General features: G+C 40.0%; 1 protein-coding gene and 1 long non-coding RNA gene across 2 annotated transcripts; both read right to left on the minus strand.

Annotated features, from left to right (window-relative positions):
* Positions 1–763: 763 nt before the first annotated feature.
* Positions 764–6,379, minus strand: LOC128618710 (tripartite motif-containing protein 16-like). Its single transcript, XM_053642501.1, has 6 exons — positions 5,381–6,379; positions 4,498–4,593; positions 4,116–4,358; positions 3,725–3,914; positions 2,924–2,980; positions 764–2,411 (listed from the first exon to the last, which is right to left on the minus strand). Exons 1-6 carry the CDS (start codon positions 6,230–6,232, stop codon positions 1,861–1,863), a joined length of 1,989 nt encoding a protein of 662 aa, XP_053498476.1. The 5' UTR covers positions 6,233–6,379; the 3' UTR covers positions 764–1,860.
* Positions 6,380–7,934: 1,555 nt separating this feature from the next.
* On the minus strand, positions 7,935–11,101 carry LOC128619222 (uncharacterized). Its single transcript, XR_008387903.1, has 2 exons — positions 9,181–11,101; positions 7,935–8,557 (listed from the first exon to the last, which is right to left on the minus strand). It is a non-coding gene; the product is annotated as an uncharacterized LOC128619222 (long non-coding RNA).
* Between the last annotated feature and the right edge of the window lie 2,713 nt (positions 11,102–13,814).

Raw genomic sequence — 13,814 nt, forward strand, 5'->3', positions numbered from 1 at the left:
TTTTCTTCCTTCACAAGAAATTAAAACGAGTAGCCTTCACCCAAGGAGTGGCAATTCTACACTCGCCTTTCCTCAGTATATATACACCTTTTGCTTGGGGTTTCGGGTGCTAGAGTCTAAGTTTTTGCTCTAGAGCACAACACTTTCTCAAAACGTCTCCGGATGCGGTTATGAGCGCATGTAGAAAACAGAAAGTATGCCCTTATTTGGGTTTTTAACAGCGAGACAGAGGTTGGGAGATTGTGGTTTTTGAGCGCTCGTCGTAAAAACAGGATGTATGTTTTTACTGAGTTTTCTTCAGATTTAAGCATTCTATCAATTTTTCCAATTCATCTATTTGTCTAGTAAGAGCAGAGAGTCTCGGTTCTTTAGTACAAACTTGTGCTATTTTCCCATATCTCTGATTTAATTTCCTAATGCATTCAGTTCTCCTGTATTTAGCACGCTTTTTAACATTTCACCTTCAGCTCTCATTTGATTGAAGACACTCAGTATACTATCACATTCTTTCACTAAACGATCATTTTTCAATATCAGCTTTTCAGTTCTTTTTACGTCCAGCGTGTCGAGCTGTAAATCTCTCAGGTCTCGCTGGAGGTGCAGAATGTCAGGAAAAGCTTTCTCAGCGGCCCCCGAACCAGAAGACTTTCCACTCCGTCTTCCTCCATGTTGCTGGCTTGCCCCCCTTCTTCTTCTTGGCCCTCTTTTTCTCCTGACGCGATCGTGTTTCCCCGGACTGTCAAGCTTGAGGTTCTTTACATAGTTTAATCATAATACAGTTTTAATCATTTACAAATAACATCACATAACATCACATAACATGATACATCAGCTTGTATTTTACATTAAGCAGGAAATAACGGCAGGGCTGAGGCTACATATATCTGAGATCTAAATCTCCTACAACAACAGGTACCCATAATGCAACCTGTAAGTAGGTGGCCATTTTGATTCCCTAGCTAAATACCTAATGCACTGCTCGTGTCGTTCAAAATATTTCATTTAATTTCCTTTAAAAATTCTCTCCAATTTGATAAAGCACAAGCGAAATACTTATAAAAATGACCTGCATTACACTCATTCACCCCCAGGTGACACTTTACCTGCATGAACTTTAGCAGTAAGATGGGTGTTGAGATCTCTTCTGGAAGATCTTTGCTGTTTGTCTTTTTGTTTTTTCATTAAATTTGTCTAATTAAGCTGTACATCAGATCATATCCAAGTCTCAGAGCTCTGATTCGTAATAACTTTCACAAGCATGAAGAATCTGAACTTGTTTAGTCCACCTGGTCGATGGGAACATCTATATACACCACAGATTGGCATATTTACTGTTTAAACTCTACACAAGGTGGCGCTCTTTGAACAGAGGCATGTAGGGAATCAAAATGGTTGACAGATAAGTTCACAGGTCACGTGACAACAACCCAAATTTCTCTTAGGACTAAAACAGGTTATTAGTAATGAATATTTCTGAGCTGTACATACACATTTATTAAGCGGTTATTAGAGTCTGTAAAAAGTTTAACCAAAACATTATTACCATATTACAAATTATTATATTCCCAGACATAAAACCCAGTAAATACAGACTTTATAGAGAGTTTAGGCATTTCGCTTCACTAATTTCAGAAATCAGTAGAACTTTTATACGTCATTGGGAATACATCAGATCTTACACTTTCATTTCCTTTATATGTGTAACTGATGATCCTAGGCCGAGTCGAAATGCAGCGTTTTAATCTTTAGTGTTTTTACTGATTTAATATTAACATTTATTTCACAGTTGGGGATCAATGAGGAAATGTGCACAGAGTTTTTTTTACTGACAAATTACTGACCATAAAACACTTCAAATCATTATTTTCTTGGATCACACAACCTCACAGTTGTTCCTGATTTAGAGAAGAAATTCCAGTTGAGCCAGAATCCAGCGTATAGAGGCTGAGTGAATGTGGTGTGGACTCTGTGGAGGAGCTTCATCGTGTCAGAGACGCTGTAGAAGGACAGAGTTCCTGCACTGTGATCCACATACACTCCTATTCTGGAGGATGATGGAACTCCGAGATCAGTCTTAATGTTATTGTGCCAGAAAATGAGAGAAGAAGAAGAAGAACACCACAGACTCCAGGACTGATTGTTGCGTCCAAACCAACACTCATTACCCCATCCTTTCCTGCTGATGTCTTTATATGAGACTGATATGTACACACCAGCACTGTTCCACTCCACCTCCCAGTAACAGCGTCCACACACACTCTCCTTACTCAACACCTGACAGTAGGAGTCAAATCTCTCTGGATGATCAGAGTACTGCTGATTTCTCTTACTGCCCGTCACCGCTCTGTTCCTCTCAGACAGAATGAGGTTATAATTTACTGTGTTGGGATCCAGAGTCAGATCACAGAAATCTAAACACATGACAAATGTGAACATGTTACATATTAATCACAGGATATATTTATATGGAGAGTGAGACAGTGTGTGTGTGTGTAGGTGTGTGTGTGTTTGTGTGACTTTGTCTGTGTGTGTATTTGTGTGTCTATAATTTTGCATGTGTGTGTGTGTGTCTGTGAGTGCGCTTGGGTTCATGTGTGTATGTTTCTTTATGCATTTGTGTGTCTGTCTGTTTTTCTGTGTCTATGCTTGTGTGTGTGTTTTGTGTGAGTGTGTGTGTGTGTATATACATGTTTGTGTGTGTGTGAGTGTGTGTGTGTATGCATGTTTGTGTTTGTGTGCGCGTAAACATGTTTGCATGTAAGTGTCTGTGTGTGTGTGTGTGTGTGTGTGAGAGAGAGTGTGTGTGTGTGTGAGGGTGTTTGTGAGTGTGTGTGTGAGTTTGTGAGTGTGTGTGTGAGTGTGTGTGCGAGTGTGTGAGTGAGTGTGTGTGTGTGAGTGTGTGTGAGTGTGTATGTGGACGTACATTTCAGAAACTCGTCTCTGCTCTTTGACTCTGAGAGTAAAATCTGAACGTCTTCAACTGTGGAGACAGGAATAAAATGACTTTTGTATACAACTGTGTATAACATCACTTCTGTGTAGATCAGAAACACGCGTAGATCAGAAATGCCTGTAGATCAGAAACGTGTGTAGCTCAGAAATGCCTGTAGATCAGAAACGTGTGTAGATCAGAAACACGTGTAGATCAGAACCGTGTGTAGATCAGAAAAGCCTGTAGATCAGAAACGTGTGTAGATCAGAAACGCGTGTAGATCAGAAACTTGTCTAGATCAGAAACGTGTGTAGATCAGAAACGTGTGTAGATCAGAAATGCCTGTAGATCAGAAACGTGTGTAGATCAGAAACGCGTGTAGATCAGAAACGTGTCTAGATCAGAAACGTGTGTAGATCAGAAACGTGTCTAGATCAGAAACGTGTGTAGATCAGAAAGGTGCGTAGATCAGAAACGTGTGTAGCTCAGAAACGTGTGTAGATCAGAAATGGGTGTAGCTCAGAAACGTGTGTAGATCAGAAACGTGTGTAGATCAGAAATGCGTGTAGCTCAGAAATGCGTGTAGCTCAGAAACGTGTGTAGATCAGGTGTCACTCTTCAGTCTTGAAGCACCAGAGTGCAGAGTTTTTCAAGACTGGAATCAGGCAAGTGTTAAAAACTCTAAACTGTGCAGAGCTTTGGTGCTCAGGATCGAAGACTGACACCTCAACATCACTCTGTCACCGAGCGAGTAAAGACTTCCCTCACTCAGGCAGGAACAGCTCCTCTTACCATGTTGAGGGATTTTGGTGAATTCCTCCTGGCAGAATTCCTTGAGCCTCTTTTTCAGAGCAGAGAGAGATTTCCTCACTCCATCAAATGAGAGATGTTGACTGACAGTGATGCTGCATGAGTCCTCACGGAGATCAGGCTGAAAATCTGGTCTAATAGATTCGGGAGAGCGACGGCCGGAGACTAAAACCTGCGTACAGCAATTAGGCGTAAAATTAGGAGAAGAAATTACAGCTACAATTACTTTAAAGTTTTTAAGTAAAATCTTACAGCAGGTCGTTTCCATATTAGAAAAGGTTCGAAGTGGAACAGTTTTAGACGTCTAAGAACCATTATTTATCCAATGACCCATAACCTGTATATTTCACCTGGAAATGTGGATGTAGTGTACCTTTATTTCCTGGAGGAAGTGGAGGTGATCATCTGTGTGTGAAAGCTGCTCCAGCTCAGTGACTCTCCTCTGAAGATCAGCGATCTCCTGCTCCAGTTGCTCCAGGAGTCGTTCAGGTCGACTCAGTTCAGCCTTCTCCTGAGCTCTGATCAACTCCTTCACCTCCGAGCGCCTTTTCTCCATGGAGCCGATCATCTCAGTAAAGATCCTCTCACTGTCCTCCACTGCTGTCTGTGCACCGAGCTGTTAGGAGACACACGCAACAAACGGAGGTCCTTTTTAAAACTTAACCCTCATTCCGTCTCTTACTGGGCCTCTAAACGACTCGTTGTCCATGTTGTGTGTGTTTGTAGGAGCAGCTCTGTCTCTGCTTACTGCTCACCTTTATAGTGTTCACAGTCTGTTTCAGCTCCTGCACCTTCTTCTGCTTCTCCTGGATTCTCTGCTGGGATTTCATCTGCTCCTCCTTTAACTCTCTCTGAGGACAAATACAATACATTACACTGTGTATGCATGATGAGATTATGAGCTCAGTGGGTGAATATGAACTGCAGATAAAGGGTTAAAATTCACTCGGGTTCTACGGAGCACCTTATTAAAGTGTAAAAGACTGGATGTCGGGTGTTTTAAAGTTCATAGACGTGAAACACTCAAATGTATTTCAGTATTCAGGCCTGTGATTGGGAATGATTTGGTTACATTACAAATAACAGCAACAACACACACCATGGTGGTGTGACCGGTCAGGCTAATCTTTTCATTATAATGCTAACGTCTTATTTTAAAATCCACAACATCACTACATGTACACGCCGGTCTTCATGGACCAGTGGTTCCTGTCAGAGATCAGCTGTTAGCGCTGTGAGCTAAGTGTGTACATTAAAGACAGATAAAGAGTTAATGATTCAACACTGTAAAGCTGTAAAATGACCTTCAGATATTGGCTTTAGCACTTCTTTATTAACAAACACCTTAACTTTAAACATTCACTTCAACATTATTATTATTATTATTAATTTAATACACCCTGAATCTGAGTAAAACAGGAGAGTGTCCAATCTTATCCACAAAGATCAGATTTTCACTCCAACAGATCAGGAGTCAGAACTGATCAAGCTCATCAGTCGTTTATAGACGGAGACCGAATGATTAAACCAGTGGAATGAGGTGTGTCTCCTGCTTGGAGTGAAAACCTTCAGCTACTTTAGATTAGACATGTAAATTGTATGAAATGACTCTGAATAGATTAGACTTGCTTTTCTCACCTGTTTTTCAGTTCTGTACGCTTTAACTGAGACGGTGTCGTGGCTTTTGTGTTCATCCGTCATACACAGATAACAGATGAAGCTTTGGTCAGTACGACAGTAGATCTCCAGCACTTTATCATGCTCAGAGCAGATCTTCTCTTCTAGATTTCCAGAAGCTTCGACTAACTTGTGCTTTTTCAAAGCAGGAACTTCATCGTGAGGTTTCAGATGAGTTTCACAAAATGAGGCCAGACACATCAGACAGGACTTGACGGCTTTGTGTTTTCTCCCGGTGCAGAAATCACACTCCACATCTCCAGGTCCAGCGTAACAGTGAGCAGGAGAAGCAGCTTGGACTTCAGTCTTCTTCAGTTTCTCCACCACTTCAGCCAGCATGTTGTTTCTGTGTAGAACAGGCCTCGGAGTGAAAGTGTCTCTGCACTGAGGACAGCAATACACTCCGCTCTTATCTTCCTGATCCCAGCAGTCATTAATACACACCTTACAGAAACTGTGACCACAGTGGATCGTCACTGGATCCTTCAGGAGATCCAGACACACTGGACAGCTGAACTGATCCAGTGAAAGCTGATCTACTGAAATACTGGCCTCGGCCATTTTCCTGAACTTACACACTGACAGAGAGAGAGAGAGAGAGAGGAGAGAGGTTGCACTGAACTTTGAGTTTCGTCTTCTCTGAAATGAGGAGTCATGTCCTGACTTTGTGTGTATGTGAGAGAGAAAGAGGAGGAGCACAAAGACAGATTTCTCTGATAACCATTTCTTCACCATATAACATTCTAGCTTGTGTGTGCTTGTGTAAGCTCGTACACTCGCCTGTGGACAACTTACAAACAACTTCCGAAGCATATTATATTTTTAATATCCATAAAAAAGTAAAACAAACAACAACTTTAAATTGTAGTTTTCGGTGAAAACCTAAAGCCAGTCAGTATTTGGTGTGAGCACCAACTCTGTCAGGTTCATTAGTGTGAAGTTTTATTAGGAAATTGCTGGTTGGTTGTTTCAAGTGCCTTAGGGAACTTTCCAACTTATAATAATAATAATAATAATAATAATAATAATAATAATAATAGGGGACTTAGGGGTTAGCACATTTGCCTCACACTTCCAGGGTAGGGGGTTGATTCGGTGCTGCAGGGGTTTCTTCCGGGTACTCCGGTTTCCTACTCCAGTCCAAACACATGCATGGTAGGCTGACTGGCGTGTCCAAAGTGTCCGTAGTGTATGAATGGGTGTGTGAATGTGTATGTGATTGTGCCCTGCGATGGATTGGCACCCTGTCCAGGGTGTACCCCGCCTTGTGCCCGATGCTCCCTGGGATCGGCTCCAGGTTCCCTGCGACCCAGTAAGGAAAAGCGCTATAGAAAATGGATGGATGGATAATAATAATAATATTTTGGGATGGACCTTCACTTTCTGCTCAGACCACAGTCTGCTCCAGTAGCTACACTGTATGTACAGTAAGTGGCTGTGGTGTGGTGGGATTTCTCTCATCGTGGAGGGAAACAGCAGCAAATAACTTGTATTACTTTTACGTCCAATACACTTTTAATCTACAGTCCCATCAGAAATGACTGGAATGGCAAGGTAAATTCATTTGTTTTCGCTATACACCAATGACATAGAACAAAAGGTTCGATGTTTTAGGTTGTTTAACACATCCAGATGTTAATACCAGTAAACAAAAGCTAAAATATTAAGCTGTCGTCTCATATTCATTTTTGATCTCAAACCTAAATGCCTTCAGTCTACAGGAACAACAAATGAATTGGACGTGCTGTTCCAATAGTTCTGGAGGGGAACTATATTTCATTCCCATACAGCAGCAGTGTTAAAGAAAACTTAAGAATTGAAAATACTCGATGTAAAACTTTGTTGTACATGCAAATTATTCCAAAATCAAATCAGTGCATAATGAAAACCGCATGCTTGAGTATTTACATTATTGTCCACTTTAATAGGAACACTATCATAGAAACAATGCTATATAGAAGTTTAAAAGCCATGGATGAACTTTGATGTTGACTCGACAAAGCCTGTTTTAAACACTAAAAGAGTTACACGGTACTACAGTGCAGACTATGATTGATTTTAAAATACTAACCGATTAATACTTAAAGCTTTGTGCCATAAAACCTTGTAATATTTAAAAGGTTAAAATGTTAAACGTGTAGATATTTTCCAAGCAATTGCTGGGGAGTTGCTAAGTGGTTGCTATGGCGTTTCCTGGTTCTGGCTAGGATGTTGCTAAGTGGTTGGTAGGGTGCTGCTAGGTAGTTGCTATGTTATTCCAGGTGGATGCTAGGATGTTGATAGCTGGTTGCTGTGGTATCCAAGGTGGTTTCTAGGCTTTTAACAGATGGTTGCTAGGTTATTGCAGGTTGCTGGTAGGGTGTTGTTAGGTAGTTGCTATGGTATTCCAGGTGGTCGCTAGGGTGTTCCTAAAAATAAGTCATGAAACTCTTAAGGAAAACAGTGAACTTTAGGGTGGTAAAAGCAGCATTGCGTCACTTCGCTGAACTGTCAGAAAATGAGCCACACACGTGTGTATGTTAAATTTATTTACTAAGGAAAATTAAAGCAACTTGATTACAGTGCAACGACGGGCCCGAGGCCATTTTACTAAAAATAACATGATTATTCGCTCTGGATCGCATAACTTCACAGCTGTTCCATAATACGACAGCCAGAACCCGGCGTATAGAGGCTGAGTGAATGTGGTGTGGACTCTGTGGAGGAGCTTCATCGTGTCAGACGCTGTAGAAGGACAGAGTTCCTGCACTGTGATCCACATACACTCCTATTCTGGAGGACGATGGAACTGTGAGATCGGACTCAATGTCGTTGTGAGAGAAGCAGAGTTTAGACGGAGAACACTGCAGACTCCAGGACAGATTGTTGTATCCAAAGCCACAGTCATCACTCACTCCTTTCCTGCTGATTCCTTTATATGAGACTGATATGTAAATCCATCCATGACTGCTCCACTCCACCTCCCAGTAACAGCGTCCACACACACTCTCCTTACTCAACACCTGCATGTAGTAGCCAAATCTCTCTGGATGATCAGAGTACTGCTGTCTCTCACTCTAAATCCCACTGCTCTGTTCTTCTCAGACAGAGTGAGGTTATTATGCTCAGTGTCTGGATCCAGAGTCATATCACAGAAGTCTGAAGAAAATTAAATAGGTTAGATAGAATAGTTGTGTGTGTGTGTGTGAGTGTCTGTGTGTTTTACACGTACAGTACAGAAAATCTTGTCTGCTCTTTGGTTCTGAGGATAAAATGATCTGAACTGCTGCAGCTGTGGAGACAGAAACTGTTTAAAGTGATGAAATGTGTATAATAAATCATGTACATCTAGCACTCCTAACTCCTCTTGCCCTCCCTCTATTCTTGTTCTTTCTATATTTATTGTCATCTTTTCTATCAGTGTCTTTCTCTCTGTGCGTTCCAGAATTATTGGCACTCTTCATAACAATGGATGTCACTTATCAGCATGCATTATTCTGTTCATGAAGGGTGCCAATAATTCTAGAGTTTTCTATTAAAGCAGGAAACAAATACTAACAAGAGGACAAAACTGCAGTTTGCGGTTAGTGTATAAAGTATCAGCGAGAGCTACAGTAATACTGCAATTGTTCAGCTGCAAACGTGAAGGAGTTAGGAATTAAGGTTTTCGTCTGAATGTTGAAGAAATAATGTTTATTATACATGAATAATATATATTATATACATTAATTATACATTGTATATTACACAAGCACAAGTGACTCTGGGGAAATGCACTGCACCTCCTAAGGTTGACGTTTCCATGTGGAAAGGGTTCACAGCCTGTTTCAGCTCCTCCTTTAGCTCACTCTGTGAGCAAATAAAATACATATCACTGTTTCCGCACTTATGAGCTCAGGAGCTCAGTGGATGAATATTAACTGCAGATAAAAGGGTTAAAGTTCACTCGGGTGCTGCGGGTTGAACCGGATGTGTCGCTCTTTTATTCAACTGTAAAGGAATGAATGCTGGAATACCGTGTGAGTGTCATGTGACCAGCCTGTTTTCATATCGACGCAAAATAAGAGTCAGGCATCACTTTATGTCTACAAGAACACCTAGTGTGGAAGCATTACTAATTTATAATTAGCTCAGTATCAATGTCAGTATAATATCCGTGTACATTTTGGAATAATAAGTGATGAATATCAAACGCAGGATTAAAATGAAGTTGCAGAGAAAACACCAGGTCGTTTTTTTAGCTATCTAGAAGTAACATTATAGTCCTGTAGCAGCCATTGTGTAGGAATCTAATCTTTAATCTAATCTTTCAAATATTCTTACAAAAAAATACCAATTTGATTCATTTATTACGAGAAGTAAGTTCAGGTGTACTTCCTTCTTCAATAATGTTTACTAGTGTATGTACTTATTGTCAGTATTCTAACACTGGCTTATCAAGCCAAACTACACATTAAAAATTCAGTTAAATGTGATCATTTGTTGCAGTTGCAGCTGATTTCTTTCATTTCCAGGAAATAAATCATGATGCCTGTTCCCTTTTAGGTCCACAACCCAACCCAGCATGATGATCTTCCCATCATCGGCCCAGTTTAATCACGCTGGCCGACTACGTGACCCAACAAACTAAACCCAGCAACCGAATTGTTAAAAATAACCCAGAAGTGTTCAGTGTTTGTGAAGGAGGAAGTTCAGATTTACTTCACAGTTACAGTGTGAGCCCAGCTGTGTTTGTGTATTATGAGCACAATGGTTAAAGATTACCTGAAGGGTTAAAGGTCACTTATTCAACACTCTAATAAGAGCAGAATTTTGACCTGTAAGTCACCTGGAATCATTTACATGAATTCATGAGCTCATATCCGACTAAGACATTAGAAATTAGATTAGAATTTTTTTTGTTGTTGTTGTTGCATTGTTTGGAAGAAAGATTTGAAGTTGTCACCTTTTTAGTTCTTTAGTTCACTTTACAGTTTGGTGACCTCTGTGTTAATCCACCATACACAAATAACAGACGAAGACGAAGCAGATCTTCTCTTGTACGGTACTTTTCCAAAGCCTTTTGGGCAAAATTGCGATTCTTAAAGACGGATAATGAGACTATCGCTCTGAAACGAGCTTCCTAGTTCGGGATTTGTTAAAGTGTGAGAAGGAGAGCGAGTGGAAGTTTAAAGAGACAAAGAGCTTTTTGTGTGTGTTTTTGTATGTTTTTGGGATCATTTGAATGCAGAAAATCCTCTAAATGTTCATTTCTAAGTACTAATGAAAAGATCGTAGTGGTAATGAAAGTAGTAATGTAATGTAGTAAGTAATGAGAGGATTTTGGGTTTTGTCATCAGTTGATTATGTGTGTGTTAGGACAGCGAGGATCTGAGGAGCACTGCCTTACAGAGAATCAGAGGAGAAACTCTCATACTCCAACTTGTGTTCTGTTTCCACCTGAGAAATCATCACTGAAAATTCACCCGCAGTTATTATTTACATATTCTGTCCAACATGACCTCCGACGTCTCCAGCTATGTGATGTTATGAGAAGGATGTATGTGCAGAGCCGCAGTGCTGCGCTCTCAGCTTCGGACATGATGTAGAGGTTTTAGAGGCTTCCTACATTTAAGTTTATAGCGGGGAATGTACAGGTGAGGTCGATGGAAGCGAATGAAGTACAGCAGGATCTCAGAAAGCTTCTGACCGCCCCAATGCTTGCACAAGAGAACTGTGAAGAACTGCTTAGAAAACGACTTTAAGACTTTAGTTTGTAAAAATGAGCATTACCCAAGGTGTGTGAGCCTCTTTCATAAACTATATATATATACATACGTATCTCACACAAATCGCCCTGTGGTGTGACATCACATTAGATTGAATATTCTTCTTTTTTATTTACAGTTGTGTAGTGTACAGTATCCACTTGTGTTCATAGCAAACGTGTGTTATATTAGCAGTGTTGTCTATGTTCATGTCTTTGTTATCTTTCTGTAATGTGTAATGTCTATAAGCCCAACAAGTCATCAAATTCCCTGTACCCTAGTGTACTGGATCACTGAAGTATGATTCTGATTCATTCTCATTCTGAATGAGTCTAATTCTGAATCTGATTAATTCTGATACATCCTGATTGAGTGCAATTCTGAATCTGATTCTCATTCTGATTCATTCGGATTCAGATTGATTCTCATTCTGAATGAGTGTATTTCTGAATTTGATTGATTCTCCATCCATCCATCCTCTCCATCTTCTATACCGCTTTATCCTTTTCGGGGTCACGGGGAACCTGGAGCCTATCCCAGGGAGCATGGGGCACAAGGCGGGGTACACCCTGGACAGGGTGCCAATCCATTGCAGGGCACAATCACATACACATTCACACACCCATTCATACACTACGGACACTTTGGACACACCAATCAGCCTACCATGCATGTGTCTGGACTGGGGGAGGAAACCGGAGTACCCGGAGGAAACCCCCGCAGCACGGGGAGAACATGCAAACTCCGCACACACACACACACACACACACACACACACACACACACAGGGCCACGGTGGGAATCGAACCCCGGACCCTGAAGGTGTGAGGCGCACGTAATAACCACTATAAATAACCACTAAGCCCCCGTGCACCACACAATAAATATAAAGTAAGTAATAAGTACGGAATATTAATAAATAGTATTTAAAAAATAAACGTTATATTTATCTGCTATTCTTTTTCACATTTATATAACCACCTTCAAATACAAAAGCTGTATTCGTGTATAAATATGTAATAATTATCTTCAATAAAAACCATTTATGATTTTTGTCAGCCATATTGTTCTGATTTTATATTCAAAAGGATCCTTTTAAAGTAGTTTTGATTAGACTTGATGGCACGTGAGAACATAATGTAGTGATCTGACACAAATAAGAATATTTTAAGAACTGATTTTTTTATATCCCTTTTTTTAAAGAAAATTTGGATCCAAACGCGCTTCCCGTGTTTACTCTTTAGCATTAACGTCTGATCTAGCATGCTAACAGTTAGCTTAGCTTCACCAGCTTGACTTCCAAACAATCTTCACCGCGTCAAACAATAAATAAGGGTTTAAATAAACAAGCAGGAAGAGCAGGGATTCGTTATTAACTACTTTTTCCTTTGGGCTTCATTGTAGAATAACGGCACGGATTACAAATGAATAATAATAAAGAACTAAAGAAAGAAAAGAAGCTCCATCAGCGACGGGATTTTTCACTCGGCTCCCGCTGGAGGAGGTTTTAATGGCGCAGAGGTGAAGCGGTGCCACCTGCAGGACTGGAGAAGAACCCCAACACCATTAACAACCGCACAACAATATGAACTTTAACTGAAATACACACCTTTATTAAATAAAAATACACGTGAGAAACGGAAGCGCTATTTAATTAGGCGAGGAGTACGATGAGAAACGTACTGCAGTAATCTCTAGTCTACAGAAGCTTTATTACAAAAACAACAACTTTTTGTGCAGATTAATGTGACAGTCACTGAATACCAACTAAAAACAGTAACAACTATTTTATTTATAACCTTCAAAACGAAATAAATTAATATTCTTTATTTGGATATCATACAGTGCTAATCTAATATATATATATATATATATATGTATATGTATATAAATACAGAACACAAATGTACAGTAAACTGCTTCTATTTTCCATATAGCAGTCTGTTTTATTGTTGTTTTTTTCACAAATGTGAAATAGCTAAAAGGGGGAAAAAAGACAAGTATAGTTTTTCCAGTCTGAACAGACAGACGGATTTACATTTGTGGAAGTCGCATTAATGGTAAGTAGTGGTCAATTTCCTCTTACTTACGTACTGCATTCTGTATTGATTTACCATTTGGTGAATCGATCATAGTCTCTCAAACGTGTGTTCCCCAAATTACACCAGGCGTCCACTCTACACAAAGCCATAATTTGGCGCAGTGACCATTTAAAAGTATGATGCGTTTTCACTGCCCCATAGTGGCCATAGCAGGACACTACAGTTTCTAGAACCCCATTATCAAGGAGGACTGACATCCACTTTTTATTCATGTGGATCTTAAAATTTCTAGGATTTTGTTAAAGTGCATTATTGTGTATGTAGTCTTCCTAAAGTCATTAAAAAGAGAACAGACATGAAGACATGGGGATGGCTCTGAGAAATCCTGGAAAGCATTATTTTGGTCTCCATGTTCATTAATTACAGTGGATAACAAGTTCTCAGAATTTTTACAGTCAGGGACTCATGTACATAACGTCAATGTGTACAAATGTCTTTATTATTTGCAAAAGAATTACAATATTACTAACTAATATATACTAACATCCCCGCCACCATCAGCTCTCCCACTGTGTCAGACCAAAACAGCCCTGAGTGCACATAGTTTAAATTAGGCATATAACTGAA

This window comes from Ictalurus furcatus, chromosome 2 (genome assembly GCF_023375685.1).
Source record: "Ictalurus furcatus strain D&B chromosome 2, Billie_1.0, whole genome shotgun sequence".
Taxonomy (NCBI): domain Eukaryota; kingdom Metazoa; phylum Chordata; class Actinopteri; order Siluriformes; family Ictaluridae; genus Ictalurus; species Ictalurus furcatus.